The sequence below is a fragment of the Excalfactoria chinensis genome, chromosome 1 (genome assembly GCF_039878825.1).
Source record: "Excalfactoria chinensis isolate bCotChi1 chromosome 1, bCotChi1.hap2, whole genome shotgun sequence".
NCBI lineage: Eukaryota > Metazoa > Chordata > Aves > Galliformes > Phasianidae > Excalfactoria > Excalfactoria chinensis.
The window spans coordinates 152,898,814-152,924,023 of NC_092825.1; the positions used below are offsets into that span (position 1 = coordinate 152,898,814).

The 25,210-nt window shown below is 34.4% G+C and overlaps 1 protein-coding gene across 4 annotated transcripts in view; it reads right to left on the reverse strand.

The window, feature by feature from the left end:
- Nucleotides 1-21,729: 21,729 nt before the first annotated feature.
- PCDH17 (protocadherin 17) overlaps nt 21,730-25,210 on the reverse strand; it is an 80,562-nt gene continuing 77,081 nt past the window's right edge. For 3 of the 4 annotated variants that reach the window (XM_072357431.1, XM_072357439.1, XM_072357421.1), the window contains one exon: nt 21,730-23,320. In XM_072357431.1, coding sequence (XP_072213532.1) covers nt 22,638-23,320 — 683 coding nt within the window. In that variant the 3' untranslated portion in view covers nt 21,730-22,637. The remainder of the gene's footprint in view (nt 23,321-25,210) is intronic. The other variant, XM_072357448.1, reaches the window with a different exon arrangement.

The following is a 25,210-nucleotide window of genomic DNA, read 5'->3' on the forward strand; positions in this document are numbered from 1 at the left end:
GTTGGTCAGGCAAGGAGAAACACATGCTGTCAATATTGCTTAAGAACCATTACCTGACTGACAACATGACTACTACAGGTGGCACTAAACATAAGATTAATTATTCACAAGGTGAAATGGAGCATAGTAGTTTGAAATAATGTAATATAACCCGTAATAAATATGTCTTTCAAGCTCTTACACTGTTTGTTCTGCAGACTGTGTGCTTGCTTGTTTTTGTGAAGCATCTCACCCTCCTGATCCTCATACTTCCTATCAGCCTAGACTCAAACATATGTTCTTGGAGTCCTTCCAGCGTAGGCTATCCCCCCAAATATTGTTTCAAATATTTTGAATTGATTTCAGTTGCTATTAGACACATACTAATCAACTATGTTGTTGGACCAAAAGGGAATCACAGAGATTCTAGAGGAGAGATGGGGCTGAGTGGCTTGTGTCCTATGGAACCAGACTACTCCAGAAAGAGATAGCTCTGAACAATATGAAAAGAGTCTGTGCCTCGGAACACAGATTTGGCTTCAGTCTTGTTTTGTTTACTAGTATAGACATTGTCTTCATTGTCTATGTTAAGGAACATCCTTATAAGTGCACTTAAAGAGAAATAAATTTTCCTGAAGTAATAGATGACAATGGCCTCAAACTTCATTCTTTAGCAATTACATGGTGCTGTGGCATAGCACAACAAGAGAAAATAGTACATTTTAAGGTGAATTTTTCAAGAACCAGAATGAAAATAATAATTAAAAAACACAAACAAGAAAAGCCCAATCATTCCTCTTGACATCTGAATTTCTAAATCTATTGATGAAAACTAATATAAAATAAGAAATATACACAAAGAATGTAGTAATATAAAGAATATAGCAACTGCACAAAATAATCTCTAAAAATTAGTTTAAATAGTGATGCATTCACGTTGCATAAGCAAATATCACTTTCAAATATTAATATGTAGAATAAACAAGAATTATTTCAGCGTCTTCATTAGAAACAAAGCAGCACCAGGAAGACTGCCATGAACCTTCCTGATTATATCAATCTGTGAACCCACTGACATTTGGGATCAGACCAGGAGATTATTTAATGTGGAGTTATGTTCTGACATGTCTAGTGCCAAATATTTCAGTGGAAGTTGCAATAGTTCCCTGGAGTGAAACATCATGGAATAAGCTTCTCATTAAGGGATTTTCTCTTAACTGTCATCATTCAGAAATTGTAACATATTCTGAGGTATAAGGATTTCATAGATTCATCACTGCTAAGACTGGAGAGCATTGCTATAAATCATCTGCTTTGACCTTCTGCATAATGCAGAGAACTTCTGTCTCTAATTTCTCTGTAAGGCCAATAAATAACATAACAAAAATGGCACTTTTTGTACTTAAAATTATATTTAACAGAAAGGAAAATTTTTCTCTCTGCACATAAGTATATTAAAATATTCTATTGGATTTGACTATAGGTTCTTAATTTTAAGGAAGTGATCAATAATACTGAATAATCCTGTCATCATTATTGTTTTAAACTACAATATTTTCTGCTTAATGTTCACTGAATGTTCCCACTGAATGCACATTATGGATACAAATTTTCAAAAGTAACTGATGGCTTTGCAAGCCTAGAAGGCATTCATTTAGGAAAGCCTGTGACATGTGAAAGGGAAGAAAGCTATATTTAATTTAATGTGGAATATTACATTGCATATAATGCCATATAATGTAGGTCATGTAATATTTTTTTTTCTTGAATTTCATATCTGAACCTAATTTTACTCTAGAAATTTAAAAGTTACATATTTAGCCAAATTCTGTACCTAGTTCTAGTCTGGAATTGTTTTAATACACAAGAGATGGGTGACAAGAAGGAAAAAAATAAACACTGCTTTATAGCTACTCTATCCTTTTTGGCCAGGGAGCAAAGCACAAAGGGAATATGGAAGAAAAGGAAGAAAAACATAGTTAAAACATCTGAAAGGGTGAGGAAAAGTTAGGGGAGATGTTTCATACCTTGTAGAAGATGTATATTAGCTTTTTTTTTTTTTTTTTTTTTTTTTAAATAAAATAACTTTTTCCAGGGAGAGTCTGTCATTCTGGAGCATCTTTTTCACTATAATGTTAGCACATAATTTTGAATGTTCATTAAATTTGCAAATAGTCATGCAGATTAACCTAAATATCTTATTTTGCCCTAGCACCAGATTTCTGTTAAAAAAGAACAAATCATTACATTCATTCATCATCATTTGGCTGTGAGGTTCCAGGATGCCAAAAATAGTAAACACTTGTGGAATCTACAATAATTGAGAGCAACAGTAAATTGCATTTTAAGTGCTCATCAAGGTGAGAACAAGGCACTTCATGACTCTTCGTTCATCCTTGTTAGGAATTTTGCCAAGCTAAAAGAATGCACATAGAAGTTGCAGGCTCTAACCTTCTCTTGAGCGTATTTGTGCAGTCCAAACCCATTGATTTTTTAAAGATACCTAACCGAGTTAAGACAAAAATAAAAGAGAAAGCTGAAATTGCCTCGGATGGAGAACTGTACCAATGCTTCTAACACATACTGCACTTGTACTCCAATAAGATAATTTAAAATGCAGTGTGGATACCTGCTTTGTTTCATTTAGAGTTCAGGCTGGGTAAGATATTGTGTTTAGACATGGTTTGCTACAGGAATAGTACTCTCTAAGACACAGCATCAATGTCTTAACATTGAGTATTGCCAATAAAACAGCTGTTGCTTAGTTTGTCAACATATGCATATGCTATATAGCTAGTAGAAACACTATCATAGAACAACCAGCTGCGTTAGAAGATATCTTCAGTTCTGCACTTATACAATGCAACTCAATTGGATGAAAAAAGATTGTCTTTGGTGCTAGCTAGGCCCATTAGCAATTTTTGAATTATAACTTGGCTGAAAAACTATTACTTGGTCTTGCAAAATTCAGTTACATTTCTAGTTATAAAATATACTTGAACTCCTTGTGCCATAATCAAGATTCCAACTTTTGTAGACAACAGTTGAAATGTTTCTCCTTTGTATATTTCACTTCAAGATTTCAAATATTCCACTATGTCTGAAAGCAGATAATTTTGACCGCTTATCTTATATGTCTACAACGAAAATAGGAAGGGTCTGATGCCTCATGACTATTCTCCAATACATTCTTTAGTATATGTAGAATGTAACAAATGAAAGGGAGTTGTTGTTTTTTTGGTTTTGGTTTTTGTTGAATCTCCTGTTCTTATAGAAGGAAGGAATTTTTTTTCTTTTTTTTTTTTCTTTTTTTTTTTTTTGTCCTCTGATTGCTCATCTCTCTATGGCAGGTGGCCCCAAAGCAGCTCAAGCTAAGAAGCAGATGGTAATAATTACTGAAAAGCTTGCTTTATATATGAAACATCCACATATACATTAAGACAGTGATTTGTAAAAATGTGTGTAGAATCTGTGTTACACTGAATGCAAATTGCATTTCTGAGTTGTACAGGACCTTGTTGAGTGTAGTCATATATTATCAGGTGACTTAGATAAATCTTCAGAAAACATAATAGACACAGAGATTCACTTTGAGATACTCTGAGTTGAAATTGCTTCCCCTTTCATTTTCTCAGCAAAGGAGACAAACGGCTTTAGAGAAAATTTCTGAAAGGTTTTGTCCTATACAGATAAAAACACAAGGCCTCCCACATATCTTGCTTCTTCTCTTTGCACTTGTCATGCTCTGGTAAATTACTAAGTTGGCTGATTGTTAAAACTATTGAAGCTAGAAATATCAAGCAGAAATGTTAAAAAAAAAAAAAAAAAAAAAAAAAAAAAAAGTATAGTTTTGGAGGGAAAATACAGTATTCAGTATTCTCTCCCCTAGTTCTCTCCTCTTTCTCCTTATTGTCTTAAAAAGATCTGATGGATATCATTTGGGATAAAATGCTGACAGAAAAAAGTAACAATGACACAGTGCTGTAGGACAACTGAGATAGCACTAGATACTCTTGCTTATTTAATAAATCCATAGGTATGGAATAAATTTTTATGACTAATCTGAGTTTTATCTTGGAGAGAAATAGAAAGAATCAGTTTTTGCTACCAACTGTTCTGTCTTTGTGGTGCCCAGTTTATAAGTACTGTTTTTTGATCATGTTGTCTTCAACGAAGAAAAAACTTCGTTAGAAAGATGTGGAACAGCAGAAATAAATGCAGTCACTAGTTATTTGTTATGATGAGAAACAAACTGTTAGGAATTTGTGCAAACAGTTTCCACAGAAGTATAGGAGCAGAAAGACAGATACAAAGGCTGCCATCTGTCCTGTCAAGATGATCCTAACACGATGTTTTCAGATAGTGAATTTGGTTAAATGTTAGTGGAAAGCGTAATACACTTTTGAGCCTTTTGACACATTTCAAAAGGATTCCATGAGTACTGTGGTCCAGTTGGGACATCAGTATCCATAGAAGCCCTCTGTGGACCATGGTCATCACATCATCAGCCAGAATCCATCACATTTCTGACACCAAATGTAAATCTTAGTCTGATCACCAGGATGTAACTTGCACAAGTAGTACTCCTATGACCTCAAATTTCAGCTATAGCTCGGAAGATTTGCTAGACACTTTACTAGCACTCCCATTTCAGACAGCAGCTCTTTGTAATGCATAGGGAATTTCATGGAGCCATACAAAAGTTGGTTGAAATAGATGTCAGATTTACATATAGTCTGTGCTATTATAGAACCATAGAATCATAGAATCATTAAGGTTGGAAAGACCACTAAGGTCATATAGTCCAGCCATCAACCCATCACTACCATATTACTAAAGCATGTCACTCAATCCAACATCTACATTTCTTTGAAAACTTTCAGGGACAGTGAATCCACCACTACCCAAGGCAGCTCGTTTCAATACCTCACCGCTCTTTTTGAGAATAAATTCCTCCTAATATCCAACCTGATGTTCCCCTGGCGTAACTTAGAGCCATTACCTCTCATCCTATTGCTAGTCACCTGGGAGAAGAGACCAAATCCCACCTTTACAACATTTCAGGTAACTGTAGAGTGATAACTAGTCCTCTAAGCCTTCTTGTCTCCAGAACTAATAATCTCCAGAACTATAGGTTCCCTCAGCCCAAAACTGAACACAGTACTTGAGATGCAGCCACAACAGTGCTGACTATAGAAAGATAGTCATGTCCCCTGTCCTGCTGACTATACTGTTTCTGATACAAGCCAGAATGCCATTGGCCTTCCTGGCCACCTGGTCACACTGTTGGCTTGAGTTCAGACAGCTGTCAACTAAAACTCAGATCCTTTTCCTTTGTGCAGCTTGCCAACCACTCTGCCTCAAGCCTATTATTCAGGTTTAACAGGACAGAAAAGGAAGATAAAAATATCATTAATAGTAATAATTAAATATATAGAAACTGAGTGATGCAGAATGCTTAACACTCACTGACCAATGCCCAACGAATCTCTGAGCAGCAGCAGCAGCACCTCTCTGTCAACTATCCCCAGTTATATTGTTTCACAGGTCAGCTGTCCTGGTTCTGACCCTTTCCATCTTTTTGTACGCTCCCAGTCTGCTTGCTGGCAAGGTAGCATGAGAAGCTGAAAAATCCTCAACTTACTATAAGTACTGCTCAATGACTAAAACATCGGTGTACTATCAACATTATTTTTGTCCTTAATCCAAATATTTGCATCATACTAGCCACTATGAAGAAAATTAACTCTATCCGAGCTTAAACAAGGACAAGTCCCAACAGTTTTTTTCAGCACATACTTCCACAGCTTCCTCAGCTGTACAAGAATGACAAAAGCCTTCCTAAAGTGGAGACCTTCTCTTGTCATGTACGTAGTCATTAAAGTGCACAAAGATTATAGATGTTGTATGAAAAAATTCTATTTGGAAAATCCATTTTGATTATTCCTGACTACTTTCTTGACCTCCATCTTCTTGAAAGTAGTTTCCAAGAGTATTAATTTACTGCTTTTCCTACAGACTGAGGAGGGACTGACTAGCTGACAGTTTCCTTTATTATTCTTTTTGTCTCTTTTAACAATGAATTGCAACATTTTCTTTTCTTCCAGGTAATATGATAGGCAGCAGCTTCACAAACATACCAATCAACTCATTCAGAATCTGTTAATAAAATATTAACAGTCCAATTATACAGGGTACATCTAATATTGTTCTGACAACATGAATCCTTTTTTTCCTAGCTGTAATGGTATGTACAGAAGTAAACTAAATCTTTCAGCCTTTTCACTATTGTCCATGGTTAGGCTGTCTTCTTCCCCCATCATCTTGCTTTCCTTTTCCCTCTCAAGTATAGAATTTTTACCTGTTTACTTTTTTCTTTTTCTTTTTCTTTTTCTTTTTTTTTTTTTTTTCACCATTTTTAGTTACATTTGGAATTTTGCTTTCCCGTTCCTGACTCTAGTTGTCTGAGTACTTTCTCCATACTTCTTTCTCTTTTGTTGTCATGATGCCCTTCCCCCTCGCTCCCCCCCACCCTTTTTTTTTTTCTATTTTTATTTTTATTTTATTTATTATTATTTTTTCCCAGTTCTTCTGGATTCCCTTTGTTTGTTTAAGCTTATTGGAGAGTTGCATGCTTAGTCTAAAAAAAGTCTTTTGACAAAATGATTAGCATTCCTGAACAGGAGAGTGATTAATTCCTGATCTCTTTTCTAAATAAATCAACTAGTACACGCAGACTCCCTTCTCATTCACGGCAGTTTTCTGAAGATAGCCAACCAAGTAAAAGTATGAGGAAGATAAGCAGCAGGAGTAGAGCAATACCTCTAGTTCATCTCCCTGTCCTTGCCAAACAGCCTGCATCCACTTGCCACTGTCTTGAAGCCAAAGGTGCCAAATTCAGGAACCTGGATTTAAAATGTTTTTAAGCCATTATTTATTATTATTATTATTATTATTATTTATTTTTTTTGTGTGTGTGTGTGCTTCTTTTTTCCTTTGTTTGCTAGTTTGTTACAAGAATTCAAGACGAGGAGGGAGTAGCCCACACTAGTTTCATCAACATCAGTTAGAAAAACATTTGATGAAAACTCTCTTTAAAATGACTGAGAAAAATCTGAAGTGCAGAATTATGAATTGGTTTATTTCTTTCTTCGCAAAACTTGTTTTTTTTTACTTTTTTATTACAAAAATATTTTAAACATAAACATACTGACAACTCTTCTTCTTTGAAATAAGTGATTTATCTATATATTTTACATATATATATGAACCAAAGTTTTCAAGATGTCATAGTTTTATGATTTTTGGTTATTGGTATTTCCAACGTATCATCAAGTTGCACACTGGGAGTTAAAGAGTTAAGATTAAAGAGCCTCCAGACCTCTAAATCCTCAGCAGAGGCCTCAGAAAGAAGGCAAAGCAAGGGGCTTGGCTGTCCCTAGTGCCAGTAAGCATATTAGGCATGGAACCAGGCCAAACCAGTCCGTAAACCACTGACATAAGACCAAAAGCTTTTGCCTTAAAAATACCATTATAACTGTTTCAGTGACATCAGTTCATAAGATAAAATTTATGAAAATTTCTGAAAACATGCAGTCTGAGATTAAAATAATCTCATCTCAGATTGTAGTGTTTGGCCACCTTTGTGTGTAATATGAATGACCAATGGGAGACTAAAATTTTACAAAGTTATAAACTACTATTATTCTCTGTCCCTTATCAGAGAACTGCGACATACATTTAATGCGCAAATGAAAGAACTTATTTACTTTTTTACTTTTAAAAAATATGTATATATTATTATTTTTTATTAATAATACAGATACACAATTTGTGGACTGAGCTTCTATTTTTCTCAGAAGATATTAAATATTTCCTTGGATAATATAAGAATCTCAACTGAAAACTGATGCAAAAATCCCCACCAGGAAATATTATTTATCTACAAAAACCACCATTGAGCCATTAACAATCAATGCCATGAAGCTCAGAGAAACACAAGCTTTCTACTCTTCCTCAAAAATCATAGCAATTACATTATCCCATCAGGGAAAACAGTCCTAATAAATACTGCCTTGACATCCATATCATAGACAATAAGGATCCCAGGATGCAGCAGATGACAGAATATTCGGTGACAGTCCTTATAAATTTGTACAATTTTTGTTCAATTCAACATAGTATAATAAAGGGGAAAACAAGAAGACAAATCATGCCATGAGCTCTGAAAAAGGCGCAGAATAAATCAGGTGAAATAATTTAAATTAATATTGATTAGTTTAATTTTGTCTTAGAAATATGGGACAGTATCACCTGTTAAACAGTTCAGTTTACTTAGTAGATCTCACTATGTTTTCCTTGGAGACATCCCAAAAATTGACTAGAATGAACTCCACTTAGTTGATTGCATCTGATACAACCAGATACTATGGCAAAAGAGCTGTTGTGTACACTGAAAATAAAAGCTTTTTCTAAGCTCCAAAGGTCTCATTTTCATTTGCAGTTTACAAATTTTCAGTGTCTATCATTAAATAAACTACAATGCCTTATAACTTAGTAATCCTGTATGTTAGCTATAGGAAGAATGACAAGGAAGGAAGTGGTAAGATTAGAATGTGTAAGAATAATTTCCAAATAAAAATAAATCAATGACATGGAAAAATAATAAATGGCCTGCAAAGAGAAAGTGCTGATAATAATCCAGTGTTTATTTAGGTTAAATATGGTTATTTAATATATTTTGTAAATATCTCTTCAAACTGCAGTTAAAAAAAATAAAAGAGGGGAAAATGTCTAGATGCCATTTCAATATTTTTTATTTAATGGACTGTTCAAAATCAGATTGAAATATGAAAACAGAAAACTTTCAATTACCATTTGTTGGAAGTGAATGTGTCTAGTAAAATATTTGGAACAGAATATAGCTTAGATGAGCCTGTGTGGCTTTTTTAAATTTTTCACTTTCCTGCGATCTTTCCCTTTGTGCCTCTGTGTGTGTGTGATGCCAGATTTTAAATTTTAATTTCTGTATTCCATTAAAAGACAGCCACTTTTTTATGATGCTATTTTCCTTACTTGCTTAGAAATTCAAATGGGAACATTCCTTATTATTATTTAAAAGAACTAAAACCCTTGGATTCCACAGGGACATCACTGTCTCACCCATTCATGTTCTATGGTGAATGTCAGGTGCTACTTTTAGTGTACAGTATAAAAAAAGAACTCAAGCACATTAAAAAAGACTTTTGTAAAGTTGTTTTTGTTGGTGGTGGTTTGTTTTGTTTTGTTTTTCCCCAACACATATATAAATGATTTTGAATATTATACCTGCAGAGGTCAATTCATTTTCTTAAATCAAGACTAGTAGTTTCAGTGATACGCCACCAATATATCTAAATCTCTACTGAAACCATATTCCTTCTACTAGAAAATTTGACTTTGAAAAATCCATAGTTTAGCAACTATCTGAATCATATAACAAGACTGAATTGCACCAGGTGGTATTGACTGATATATTCGATAATGTAATAAAGATGCCAATCATGACAAAATTTGTTAGTTTGAAAATATAGCAAAGAATCATTTTACTGGAAAGCTGGCTAGTGAAAAATATTGCTTATGGAACGATGAGACCCATCAAGTAGATTTATAGCATACAACATTTGCCAACTCTCAAATATTTCAGAAAGATTTGAAGACTTATGCAACAGACAATAGGACTATTTTCTCTGCAGTACAATTAACTCATTAAAAAGAAGAAGGGTAAGCTCTGACAACCAAACCTGAACAGTAAAGGACTTTCTGTGTAGTAAAACTCTTAAGCAGAGTATGCTGCTTCTTGAGCTTATACAGGCACAGTCATGACTGGACCACCACCTGGATATTTTTGCAAGCTCCACAATTCAAAGAGAGAGATACTGCTTGGGGGGATTAAAGGCTGTGAGTCAGATTCAGTGAATCCAAATCCCAGCAGAAGTTTGGCAGAGGACTGAATCAGTTCCTGGGATGCCAGCATTAATGGCTGAGGGCCAGACACTAATTCTGGATGCATGGCACGTGTCGCCTATCTCGATTAAGCCACGTCTCTGACTTGCACACACAGCACTTAACAGCAGATTTTCTAAGGCATATGCTGATCCCAGTGCCATACGTCTTAGTTAAAAATCTGGTCCGTAAGGTACGATCATTTCTTTCTTCTTTTCTTCTGTTATTTGATGAAGAAATAAAAACAAAAGCAATGGAAATTGAGAATGCATTAATGGTACTCACCCTGTTTTACTCCTCTGGCTGCTTCTTCATCTCATATTCCCCTCGTTCTAAAGGATTTGATCTGTACCTCCCCTCAGTGAAATCAAGGCAATAGGAGAAGTACCATGGGAAAATTATTTTCCTTTGTGGGACATGACAAGATTCTGAAAATTCACAAGTATTTACTCTTCAGGCAAATTTTGCTGTGTTGTAAAACAACATGCAAGCTGCAGAATAGAGAGAAATAAGAGAGTCAGCATAGCAAAACTCGATTAGAAAGTTTGATTTGATTATCTGTTCCTTATTTGCATCACACTGCTGTTTCACTCAGAGGTACCTGACTGGAATATTTTCACTGTGGTTTCAGCATGGAAACTGAAGCTATGGGTAGAATACCAGTCTGCAGGAAGTGCAGCATTTTATGTTGGAACATTCTAGCATGAGAATTATCCCTTTGAAAATTATACTCCAAACATCCTCCTGCTTTCTTTTTGCCTCTTGATTTAGATGGAAAATGTCCAGAAAAAAATGTGGTTGAGCTTGAAGATGAGAAATGGGTGACTGGGGAGATGAAAGGTAGCATATGAGTGAATTGGTGCAGTGTCTTAATGTACTGGCCTTGAACTAGACAAACTTGATGGTGAATTTAGCCAGATTAAGGAGAATACAAATCAGTCAGTTTCTGATGACTCTAAAAGTCACCATAAAAGAGAAGATGGCTGTGTATTTATTGTCTAAGAGCTACACAGAAGACCCTCTTGTGCAATAATAATTAAAAAGGCTCAGCTAGAGAGGTTAGCATGAAAAAGAAGGAACAAAAACAACTGACCTTTCTCTTCTTAGAGGAAAGCCCATTAGGGGAATGATTGATTTTGTGCTTCACTTTTTCCTTTTTCTCTTCTTTTCTAATTCTCTGAGTCACATGAAACACCTCAGTTTATCTTTAGCCACTTAGTCCAAATTGGGGAGGGGTAATTCTGAGGCTAATTTAAAAGTCTTATAGTATTGAATTTCACTTTCAGTGAACTACTTTTAACCTTCACATTCTAGAAGGACAGTCATCATAAATTATAGTGCATTTGATTATTTTCTAAATAACAAGTAGAATCAAATTTTAAAATCATATCCCTGTTTCTCTGATGCATACTCATCAGATAGGAATTAACAGTTACAAAAAGGCACGCCCCTGCTTCTCAAGTGTTGTAACAAAGAATGTTCTTTACAGTCTTGACTTTACATAAGCCTCTTTCTTGCACGCTGGAATCATATATAATGTAGATGAGATTGGTAGGGCAAGAAATCTTAATTTATTTATTGTATAAGTGTAATTCCAGCCACCTCCTGTTTTCATTATACCAGTCTAATGCCAGCCATTTCCTGTTTTCATTAGACCATTGTAATGCTAGGCTCCTACTGTTCTCATTAGTGCAGGACTGTGTAATAGCAACCACCTCATGTTTTCATTATAACAAAACTGTATGGTGCCTGCTGCCACTTATTTTACTTTACAGAATAGCATTTGAATAGCAGTCCATACTATTTCCAAAAGAATATACACAGAGATGTCAAGGGTACCTATGCCCCCTCAGACAATGCAGGGAAACACCCTTCCTATTCTGCCACTAGAAGAATGGAAGAGGATTTACACAGCATATACAGAAAAATCATCAAAGGCTCAGCAAAGTGTTAAACTGTTGTGGAAGAAGTTTACATTCTAGTAACTGTATATCTGATCCTTAATCTATCTGGGCTTGCAGAAGATAAAAAGATGGTTGTAGTAGTTTTTGGTCTGGAGTGTGCTTCTAGAGAAATCAAAGTTAAATTCCCAGCTCCAGCACATATTACCTACATAGACTGTAACCTGCACATTTTCAGTCTTCTTAGTACAGCTATGACTAGTCGGGAGATAGTAAGATTTTCTCTGTCCAAAACATTGGATTATTTAGATTTGGGTTGTTTTTATCAACCCTTTGAAAAAGGAATCATTTCACTACTTGCAAGTAGTGATTTAAAAGAATCTGTGACTCCTACTTCGGGTAAAATTGTAATGATATTAAACAGTATTAAAAACACCCTGATTGTGAGAAGATTTTACACTGGAAGAAAATCATAAAAGCATAACTTTATAATCATAACTTTATATAACTTTATAATCATAACTTTATATAACTTTATAATCATAAAAGCTGAAAGTATTCTTTTACAAAAGTTCATTTAAATTGTGGATGTATTGCAAATGAATGTGACTATTTTACCTTTTGTTGTAGGTACTAAAATAGCAATATTAATTAAAGATAAACAAAAAGCACTGTCATACCAAGAGGAATACAACTATGAGATGCTGTGAAAATATTTTCGATTCACTAAAAGTTTGTAATTTCAATGCGTAGTTTTTTGATGATATTGTATTTATATTCATGAATATCCAAAAGAAATCCATTATTATTGTTCTGTAAAGTTTATGTCACTGCTATGTAGATGTTCAGCAATTCCGAGATTAAATGTCTGGTTTATATGGGGAGTTCTGGCCTCAGGTCTATAATGTATGAGATTGCAGTGTTTTAGTCATGAGCAGTACCAACACGTCTGCTGGTACGCACACATCTGCTGCTTCTGTTCTAAAGCCCTGGGAGCTTCAAGTACTTGCCATCAGGACCAGAAAAAGCTCCACAACAAGAGCTCGTGTCTGTACCTGACCAAAATGATCAGTTCTGCAGAGTGACTTTGATTTTAATTATTCATGTGATTCCAGCTTGTCATGTTTTATCTGTTGTAAGTTTTAAAGATTTATAGCTTCTCTATAGTTTGTGAGGAGGTGAACGCTCTATGGGCAGGTACCACGAAAATGAAATGTCCCTGTTACTATAAGTATTGGTGCTTATATTCACTTATTTGAAAGAAAACAGCATCTCAGAGGTATTTCTTTCCTGCTTCTTTACTCTTGATGGAAAAGTTGTGGTTTCACAAGAAGAAAAAAGTGTTGTCATTCTCAGATTGCTCTATTATTAACATCACTAAATAGAATAATTGACAGATGTGTGTAAGTTTTGTTAAAATGGTTAAAACCTCTCAAAATCATAACCTGTCAGTGTTCCCTGGGAAACAAAGCCTTTTCCATCTGTTGGGGGACTCTGTAAATGAAAGTAATGAGTCACCTGCAAAATGACAGCTGTCACCCATAGGATTTGAGCCTTGAAGGAAGTGCAAAAATACATATAAAAAGTCTATCAAAAAAATATCCTTAATTTGTTACTATTTTGATCACCTCATTGTGAGCAGGGTGTAATAGCTTGTAATTTGTCTGTGATCTCTAGTGTCTGAATTGGGTCCAAGTCAATAGGAAGACAGTTATGTTAAGTGATATTACAGTTTGATAAGGCACTATATGTCTACATATATCTTTTCATGTTCTCTGTCACAGTCTTCACGATGAATAAAATTTTATGAGAATGGTGGTGTTTGATAGCAGCACATTTTTAAATTACTACTACTGAACTGTGAAAGCCTAGTAAAACTGAAGCTAGGGGATGGAACTGAGAGGGGTCAACGTTTTTCTGTGGCATTGATTTACCTATGAAGACTGTGCATCTACACATTCTATTGCCTCAATACTTGTTTTAAGAAAGCTAACTAACTTTACATTTCTTTTTCCCGTATCATTGCTTTCCCTTTCTGACACATTATCTGAGGTAAGGCAGGTGGAATCATACCATTTTCTGTGAAATAAAATGCAAATTTTGCTATGCAAATGGATTGTTAAGAACTGAATTAAATTGAGCAGTGGTGGTAAATCAGCAATTATACTGTTATGGTTTTTTGTTTGTTTGTTTGTTTGTTTTTATAGCACAATTCCATCTCAAATAAAATCCAACGAGACTACAACACATGTTGTGGATGGTAATGTAAGTCACTACTAGAAGAGAAATCCTAGGGATGATGATGTACTTTACTGAATTTGGTATGCATTTTACTATCACTTTGATATAGTCTTTAAAGCTAAGGATGCTGAGCGAAGTGCTTTGAGTCAGCTGGTAACACAGTATATTAATTACATCTCATAATAACTTCAATTTTTATATAATTATTGCATATTTGTGCATGTTAAGCAAATAAAATCCTCAGCTTGGACTGGTGATTAAGATTAATATTTATGTTGCAGTTAAAAATGAGCACATTTTTATCTTCACTGATGTTGAAGACTTTCTGGATTATGTATAAAATGAAACAAAAACAGTAATTAAAGAAATTCCCAAACTGAGCAAACATGGTTCTTCAAATACAATTCTAACTGGCTGTAAAAATGCATTATGTGCTAGCCAATATGTGCACTGAGCAAGAATTGGTCTTCCTCCAGACCACCCTTCAAGGCTTGGAAATGTGGGCTAGCATTTTCTAGTATGCCTTACAAATACCCAGGATGAAGGAAATAAAGAAAGTGAATGAGGAGAGTTGGCATCCACTTTCAAGAAGCTATGCTATTCAGGATTTGGCTGCAGCACCTGGTAGCTCACAGTTGAATGTTGTCATTGCCCATACACACTTGAATTTCTTCCAGGCAGAAGGTGACAGAAACAACTCCATAAAAGAGAGAACTACTGGTTATCAGTAGAGGTGTCTCAGTTTTACATTCTTAATCTCACTTTAAGTTTGGCAAACCACCTGGAAAGCTCTTCAAAGAAGAGTGTTTGATTCAAACATCCTACAATTGTTCTTACTGCTCCCATTGTTGCAATAATATGGCATTTCCCCTGAGTTAAGAACAAATAAGAATCTGTTCAAAATACTTTCTGCTTTTCCTTCTCTATCTTGATTTCTGCCTTCAGTCACAACTTTTGAATGTGAAGTGGTTTTAAGTTTTAGCAGTCCAGAGTGTATTGATAAATTGTGGAGAAATCATTTTTAAATAGTGGATTGTTTCAGAAATTATTCTACTGGATTTACTTTACATCATGCTACTGATTATAGATGGATTTCTAGAAGCAGACAGCAATAGAGATTGTCTGGACAGGGCATTTATTCCAAAGTCTTCTGCCACCACAGAATTTGAATTGAGGCAAAACCTCAACATCTTTAAGAAGTTTATCTTATGACCAAAGATTAAAGCTTATCAACAGTTAATGATTTCTTTTCTAAATCTCTTATAATGGTATATTAATGTTATCAAAATATCTTCACATATATTATTTTCTGCTATATTTACTATATTCACTTGATGTTATACAAATTCTTATTAAATAATATAGCAATTCATTTTTTCTTCATCTAGAATGAGACACAAGGACATAGAGAAACATACCTATGGCTTGAAGTGTAGGCAGTCAAAGGATACTAACAGTAAATACAATTTGTCATATGTTTTGAGACATGCTAAAAATGGACTGGCAATTAAATACAAATTTATGATCCACATTATAGTTGGAAGATATTAAATGGTTATTCAGAATATATGTCTGCTGCATAATTTCTTCATATTTTCATTTAAAAATGCTAAAATTAACTATTTTTTTCTAAAAAAAAATGCAATAACTGTGTGTTGAATTGTTATGGAAATAGCCTGATTTAGAGCTGGCAAGTTTACAAAGTGTGATATTCCTTTTAAAAGGATCTCCCATTGAACTCAAAAGTGTGAATGAAGAACTTGTCCATAAAAAGATAAGTGATTAAACTGGAAAATAAAATTATTGCTTTAATGTTTTAGCAACTATAATAATATCAAATTTTAAAACATTTTGAATTGTAAAAAATAAATGGAGATTTTATCTGCAAATATTGTTATAAGTTTTTAATTATATAGAATTATGTGTGAATTCTTTATTAAGATGAATTTGCAATTTAAGTATTCAAAAAGACATGTCGTATGTTTATAATTTTGATGCATGTAGCATCAAAAAAAAATGTCTGTTTTAAAAGGATTAAAAATAAGATGCATAGAACATCATGTTAGAGCCAGTAATAATATAAATACAGAAATGTAATTTTTTGGTGGTCAGACATATATTGTGTTTCCACTTTAATGTCAGCCAAATAATCCATTTTTTATCACTTTCAAATCAATTTAATAAAAAGAGTTCTGCATGTGATTGCTCCTGAAATGATAGAAATTTTGCAGCTTTTACAAAATAAAATTGAAGAATTGTTAAGTAGTATTTCTTATTTAGAAACATATTACAAATATGTTTTCTGAACTGCAAGAGCAATCAACTGCTTTCTTGCAGAAACTCAAAAGTTGGTTTTAACTTGGAAAAAGTTGAGGATAACTGACTTGCTGATCCCCTAGTTCTCTGACAGCTGTTCAGTAAGTTACATTAATAAGAACTCCATGGACTTCAAGGCATTAAATACAAAATATTTTCAGATATGGAATTTTAATTATTCAATTTCCCAACAAGTCAAAATCTAAATCTGTTGTTCAAAGGCCTGTGCTTCAAGACATGTTTACTGTCTCACATTCTTGCTGAATGGACATTTTGAATTATTGTCCAAATAAAATCTGTAATCCAAAGAACCTAAGGGAAGAATCCGTAATTTAAGGAAATTTTATTTATTTATTTATCTATTGTCCATCCATTCATCCATTCATTCATTATTAAAGAATCAGTCTCCCAGAGACTGGGAAAAAAGTCCTTCTTCAAAACTTGAAGTAAAGGGTTTCATGAGCCAGGAATTAGCAGGAACCATTAGCAATAAATAAACAAAGATAGTGTGCTTACTTCCCTGAATCATAACATATGCATTATGGAATATACATCTCAGAAATGTTTAAGATGGTCCATTAATACTTTTTTTTTTTTTTTTTTTTTCCTTTCATTTCTGTATGCACTACTGGTACTTAGGTGACCTCTCTTAAATGAAGTTATAACATACAGCAGAGTGCCATCTCTTGTTTCCATTGGAGAAATGTAATTTTTAGGGAAACATTACTAACTGAAGAAATAAGCTTTCAGCTGCTTTTATGACTTACACTCAGTAAGGGATAAAGACAGAGCATTTATTCCATGAGTGAACATCCTGAAGCAGTTGTATGTGGCTGGCTTAAGGGAGATCTAAGAATCTGTGTTTGTCAGGCTGGCTACTTTCCAAATGAGAAATCAATGACTCTGTATTGTGGATAAAGAAAAACCAGGATGGTTTATGATTTGTTCTGCATATACTGTGGATACAGCCAAGCCCTGAATTGCACACAGTTGAAGACAGCAAGACAGCAACATCCCATGTGAAATAATGCCTTCAGAACCATAAGGTATATTCTGGCAGGACTCTGCACAGACAGTGGCTTCCTAGATTTTGGAATTCAGCCTGTAGAATGACAAATATACGTAGCAGGAAAAAAAGGAAGGAAATAATAAGGGTTTTGTGTGCCTGGGATAGCCCGCTAATTAGATGAAGACTGGTTTTGTTTGGGGCAAAGGAGCTTGCAGAAAACATGCAATGGCTAGAAGGTAATTCTGCCTGCAGGACCAGCACAAATCTTCATAAAGCCTGTAGTATTCTGAACAATCTAAAATGCAATTCAGATATCAAAAGGAATGCCTATATAATTAGTTATTGATAACAACATAAAAATAAAAAATAGTAGGTGCTTTACATTATTTGGGATATCACTGTTACATTACACAGGAGCAAAAAACAAGAGCCACACAATCGGTGGAATTCATGAGACTCAAACATAGCATTTCTCTTTTCTTCCAAGAAAATTAAAATATAAATGGTTAAATCAGTTGGATGTAGGACTTAGTCAAATTTCTTAACATTTGTCATGTTGTTCATAGCAAAACGAAATGAATTACTTTCCTCTATTACAGGTCCATAAAAAGACACAGAAAAAAAAAAAAAAAAAAAAAAAAAAAAAAAAAAAAAAAAGGCTTACATTTTTTTGGATTATTCTATCCACTTGTGTACTCAGGTAGTATTTTGAACTTTCTTGTTGCGCCGATAGCCTTTGAAAACTCCTACTCTCATTTTATAATGTGTTTGGTGAACTCACACAAGTGTAGTCAACCAAACTATCCTTTATTCAGCTCCATATATCTGTGAGCAAATAACAGCCTGTAGGGATTCAGCACATCAGCTGCTTAAAAGATAAACCTACCCAGCTTGATGAAAACTCTTCACCACCTTCCTGTTGAGAGAAAACGGTTACACATTTCTAATAAATGAAGCAGGAACTGTCATATTTTTTTGGCAAACTGATAACTAGCTGTAACAGCCGCAAGGCCACAAGTTGCTGCTCCAAAGTAATTACCATCAGGCTCCCTGTGGTATGCAGTGTTTAACACATTTCTTCTGTGTTAATGAATGCAAAAGCAGGAAACACCACTATTAGTAATTGCTTTTTATTCGTAGTCCTCATTTTCCAGATAGGTCACATTAAACACAGCCATTGAACAATAGCGGTTGAAATAATTCATACAATGTATGCTGCTTTTGTTTGTGGATGTTTTTTGTTTGTTTGCTTTTATTTGGTGGGTTTTTTCTTTTTTTCTTCTTTTTTTTTTTTTTTTTTTTCTGTTTGTTTTATTGTTAGTGTGTACGTGTCATTCACTAGTCATTGGTGCAACTTTGAGCCATATGGGGAGACGGGGACTGATAGATGTGAATGCCAACCTGTAGCACTACTGGGCCAGAGAAGTCAAAATCTTAATCAACTTTCATTCAGCTACACTTCAATGAATCTTGATAGCCAAAACTCCCACTTGAATTAATGGAATAATAATCACTGCCTAATCTCAAAATAAAGTAATTAAATAATAATGAATGGGTGCACATTATGCTCGGTTTCCGACTCCTTTTTGACCTTAGCAGTTTCCCTTCCATTAGGCAACAAAGAGTTGAAAGTTTGTTTGAATGATATACCTTGCTCCTATGTGGGCAATTTTTGACTTCTGGGTATGGCTTGGACTTCAAAGCCTAATACCTCAAGTTGAAAATCATAATTAAGAAGACTCTCTTTCCTGACAAACATGCCAGGAAAGAAGAGGAGGAAATAAGAGATCTGATTTAAAGTCATGATTTGATCGGTCAGTCTTTTAAGGAACTCTCAGTCCCTTGATTTCATTAATCTAAAAAAATAAAAACAGAATGCCTTATGTTCTATTCACAGTGTACAGTACAATTTTATTAGTTTTTTTAACTTGCTTTCCCTTAGCTCAGTCATTCTCTCTATAGTCATGTGACAGATATTTTATTTCAGTTTTATAAGACATGTACATAAGGAATGAGAGAAATAACTCAACTTCATCTTCCATTGCTGTCTCTTTCTCCGGTGGTGACTGCAAAGATATCAAAGAGAGAGAAAAAAAAAAAAAAAAAAAAAAAAAAAGTTCTAATTCTTTTGTTTGTGGTACTTCGGATGACACTTCCTTCACACATGATCGTGTTAATTTTGACTCAAACAGCAGAACTCACATTGTTTATGCTCTACTCATTTGTTGATACATTGTGCATCAATCCTAAATTATGAAACATTTTTTAATCTGGGATATGCTTACTGGAAGCAGTATGCCAAAGATCTACAACACAAGGCATTTGTTGGCCAAATTAAATAAAAGCAAGTTTTCCTAAACTCGTCTATAAAGCTGTGAGTCATGAATTCTGAATAACCTCAGAGTGGTAAATAAATAATCACTACTAAATACAGATAATGTGTTAAACAACTAAAGCTAGTAAATCACTAGTGACAGAGAGCCTTAAGGTAAATTCCTCTTACATTGGCACAGCCCTTTCTCAGAATATTGTGGTTTTATGTCTTCAGACATATACAATGAATTGTAGAATCAGTTACTCAGTGTTAAAATCATTTATAAAATACACAAATCTCCATCACTTGACTGCATTTACATACTGGCTTAGATTTTGCTGAATAATGGATCTCACTGGCAGAGCTAAAGACTTGGTGCACAGACACTGAAGTGATGAGCACCACAGAAATACGTATAAAAGACTGTTCAAACAATAAGAAATCCTCTCCACTATGGAATTTTAAGCTATCAAGCTATCAAGCAAAATCAATCTTGGGTCTCCTGGCCAAAAAGAAAGAAATATATATAACACAGACAACACCACATTTTAGTTACATAAATTGTCCAAAACATGGAGAGTAGCTTGATAAAACATGTACAAGATCATTGCTTACATGTATTCATAGACTTTTTTTAACAGCAGGAGCTAAGAGCAAACTGGAATGGGTGTTTCCAACTACCAAAGATGATCAATTGTAGGACTGACTAAGTGAAATCACCCTTTAATGGCAATATCAACATGAAAAGAGAAAGTTGGATGATGTTATTCCTTGAATTGATGAAAAGTATGGCTTTGTGATATTTAAGTTTACCAAATTAAATTAAATAAAATCTTTTTTTATATGTTTCTATAGTAGAGATTATGTTTAATTAAACCCAGATACTGTTTTTAAACAATGTGCTGTACTTTTATGTCCAACACAGTATCTGAAGCATACAAGGGACATATCCTGAGCTAGACATTTTTTCTTCTACTCATTCTGTGCTAGTTCATTCTGCATGCGGGTTGATTTTTTAAACTTTCATCTGAAGGCAATTTTGAATTTTTGAAATGTAATAGAAATGCCTTTAGAAAACACAGTAAAAAAGCTGAAACTCTCCCAAATTATTCTGCAAATATTTTTCAGAACAAATGAAAACAAAACCAGAAACAATATCCCCAAATAAACAGTATATAATTAGAACTGCAGGAAGCAATTGCACAGTCTAAAGAAACAGGGAAAATACTGCTCATGCCTTGACAAGTTTTGGCACTGACATATGTTTCAGATCTCTCAGCTAAATATCAAAACTTTGAAAAGGGTGACATTTCTTAAGAAGTCAATCAAATATCCTACACTAAACAGGCTGGCTGCACATATTTGGGGAAAACAAAATAAAACAAATCAAAATAAATAAGAAAGTTTCAGGTATTGGTTCAAGAGTAATTTTTGTTATTAAACATGAGTTTGCAATAGAAAGCTTCTACAAGGACTTGCACAAAACCATGACTGATGGATATATTTGTAGGCCATTCAGTTAGCTCCATCAGCTCACTCAAACACATTTTGAACAGATTATGTACTGCAGAACTTCGTAGACCATACATTAAACAAGAGACTTTGCTCTGAGGCACTGCTTCCCAAAATCCATGGGGAAAAGGAAGCAGGAAAAAACAAAACTCATAGAGTTCGACAGCTACTGAGGCAACACTTGCCATTTACAATATAAGCCCAAATATTTTTGCAACACAACTATATATTAATTTAATAAAATACACAATATAGCTCTTATACACTCAACAATTTGGCTCATATGCACTGAATCTGCAATAAATCAATAAAAATATGTCATTTGATGTAAACACACTGAATCTTCTTACATTTGCACATTTATATGATCGTGTGATTTGTGTGGATGTCTAAGACATTTTCACTTTCCTGAGCTATTTTAGTGTCCACAAATGAATTAAGAAGTGTTAAGAACATTAATTTATTTTGTGCATTACCCTGAAAGGTAACTTTTCAAAAGGTATTTTTCTCCTCTTTTTTTCTTTTAAACTTACCACTATTTATAGTTTTGTTGGACACTAAAATGCTAAATAGATACTACTCTTTTTTCTTCTTTTTCAAGTGAATTAGCTGATGTGTGTGCAGGACAAGATGGACTATATCATTTTACATTTAATCTTAATATGATATGTAGTGTTTTACTGATGATCAGGATATGTCTGGTTGAATAATGATCTGGAATGGTGTTGTTTTTGTTTTCTTGTTCTTTTTTTTCCTTTTTTTTTTTTTTCCTTTTTTTTCTTTTTTTCTTTTTTTTTTTTTTTTCTTTTTTTCCTTTCCTCCCTTATTTGTGGCAGATAACTTTGTACATAAATGTTTACCACAAATGAATGTTAATGTTTGGTGTCGCTTGGACTACTACAAGAACTCTTTTAGGACTTTCCGTAGAAGCCTGTGGTGACTGCTGGAAATCCACCACAGAACAGACATATTCAACCCTGTTTTTCTTGGGGTTTATACGTAAACAGTAAAGTCAGCATCAGCTATTGAGGACAGTCTTAAAGTATCAGACGTATTTCCATTCCACCTTTCTCACTCCTTCCTATCAGATTGTCAAAATGGTACCGTCTTTCCTTCATCTGTACAGTTCTTTGTGTACTTGACTCTGTCCTAATGAAAGTTTGGTCAAAATGAAACCAGTGTTATCTGTCAAAAAGAAAGAGCAGTGAAAAGAACATACTCGTGGGCACTTCAGATGTTCACTAAAAGCCTTAAAGCAGCATTGGTCTTCCTTCATTCTTGAAAATCATTCCTGTTACAGCCAGGGGATTTTATTTTTTATTTAGTTAGTTTTAGTCAGCAGAAGAGGAACATAACTGCCAGCCTGTCCTTATTTTCCCCCTCACTTCCTGATGGCCACAGGGTCATTTCCCCGACAGTCCTGCAAGAGCTTGTCTATTTCTCTCACAACTTCCTCGGCATCCACCGACTCCCTGCCTAGATCCCGGGCTGAACGATCTAACTGCTCCAGAACAGAGTCCATCTCACTCGAGTCTCGGCTCACTCGGGAATGCACATCTGCAAAGGCCCTAGCCATCTGATCTGATGTAATGAAGGGAGCGTCTTTTGACTGTTTACTAGGCGATAGATACTGACTGTCAGTTGACAAGTACTGGCTGTTTGGTTCAGCCAAGGCTCCTGATTTCACTTCACAACCATCCAGAGGTCCTTTTGTTGAGGTGCAAGGCTCAATGCATGTCTTGGTTGGGCTGCTCGATGCTGAGGGAACCTCCTGAAGTAGAGGACTCAGGGCACGTTTGGCTTTTAAATAAGGTTTAACATTGGCAATGAGAATAGTGTGCTCTCTCTTGTCTTTCCCAAATGTACAAAAAGTCTTTTTCCCAGTGGGGTTCACAGTTTCGTAAGTCTCAGTCTCAACATTAGCTTCAACTGTGGGTACAAAGAGATTTGTGCGATAATCTGCATTCTCAGCCTGGCTGGCTGCAGGGAACTGTGGCATCCAACATCTGTCAGAATGACCAAGCACTCTGCATTCATCTGTGCAATTAACACATTCTTCTTGTTCTGTAAAACAAAGGAGAAAGAGAAAAACTCTAGTTATAAGTGGATTCCTTTAATGAAGTATCTGTGATCAACTTCTGATGGACTTGACATCTGGTTTCTTAACTATGGAGAAAAAGAAAAGCCATAATTAAAATATTTCAGAAGGATAGCATAGATCTACTAGTTGAGACATTAGATTTATTTAATGCTATTCTCTATGTATTAAAGCATTCTCACAGCCCAGTGGAAGTAAAAAGGGGTCATTAGAGAATCATTCTCAGTGGAATTGAGCTTCAGCTGTAAACTAATCTGCTGTAGAAATCTGTTAGGCTTTGTTCTGTAAAACTCATCCTAGAAAATAGTGAGCAGTACTTAAAGAACTAAAAAGGCATTATCGGGATTAATTTTTCAAATCAAATAACTGAGCAATGACTGCCTTTCTGGAAATACAAACACTTCACAAGAATCAGCAAGCTGGCTTTTCATTTTTGTCACCTCCGTTTCTTTTGTAATTGTTATGTTGCATGACAGTCATGAAATAAAAAGGTTTTCTTAAAAAGCCTACTTTTCCTGCTGAGAACAGAGAACTAGAATTTTCCGTCAGAATGCATTAAATATAAGCTTGTCAAAAAGTGCATATTGCAATTTTATTAGACATGAGTATGGATCATATAATCAGCTTTACCACTTTTTGTTTTGGTGCAATAACTGAAAATGGATTTGCTCAATATATACAATTTGGAAGAATGACAAACCGTGACATACTATTTGAAATGATAATGATTGTTGGATTTCTATATTCTTACTTCTTTCTAAAAAATACAGTTAAATAGTTTTGTTTTTTTTTTTTTTGTTTTTTTTTTTTTTTTAATTTTATATTCTTTTTAATTCACTACGTTTCTAGAACATAAATTTTAATACTTCCCATTCTACAATGCTTTAAAAACCTTATTTGACTGTACTTTTGAACTAACAGAACATGTTTGGGTCAGTACTTACTATTTTGAAATTGTATACATGACTCTAACTCAGTTTCAGGGAGCAGGAAAATTCCAGAAATACAATTAAAACATGGATTTTGTGAAGGTCGGCATGTTTCTTTGTTTTTTTTTTTTTTTTTTTTTTTTTTTTTTTTTTTTTCTTTTCAGGAATGTACAACTATGATGCAAATTACCCTCACTACTTTCTTGAATTTTTCAGTACTCTCCAGTCAATGCTGACCCCATAAATCCTTTTATTATCTCTGGGTTTTGATCAGCCACATGTTGCTATTAAGTATTTTAATCAACAGAGTGGACATATTGCTTCCAAATTTGATTTGAGGAATTCAGTACACACAAAATGCCTTAAATTCCAGTTGGATTTTAAAAACAAACAAACAAAATTACCCACAAAAACTATAAATACGCAGGTGTATATGTGTATGTCAGGATTAATTATACACATTTGTAGAGACATTCACAACATGTCTTGATGAAAGCTGAGCAAACTTCTTGACCTGATTACAGGACAAATTCTAACTGATCATAATCTTTTTAAATTAGAAAATAACCCCCATTATAGACATCTTATGATGTCTATAAATAACCACTAGATTCATGGAGAGTTGCACTGCAGAAACCTGCCATAGAAAATAAGAATCGCTTCTGAATTCTGAATTATGTAAAAAGGAAAGGGACCTTGAGGTGTTGGTTGATGCTCAGCTGAACATCACAAAGACAAAATTTATAGGGGATCTCCAAGCATAAGCAAGTTCCATAATGATTTTAGCGTACAATACAAGCTGAAGTAGTCATAACAAAAAGTAAGATGAAAATATATTCCCAGCCCCAAGACTGCAATGCACTGACAGAACAAGTACAGTTTTGCTTCACTCGAACAAGATGAAATTGGCACTCATGCCTGCAGGCA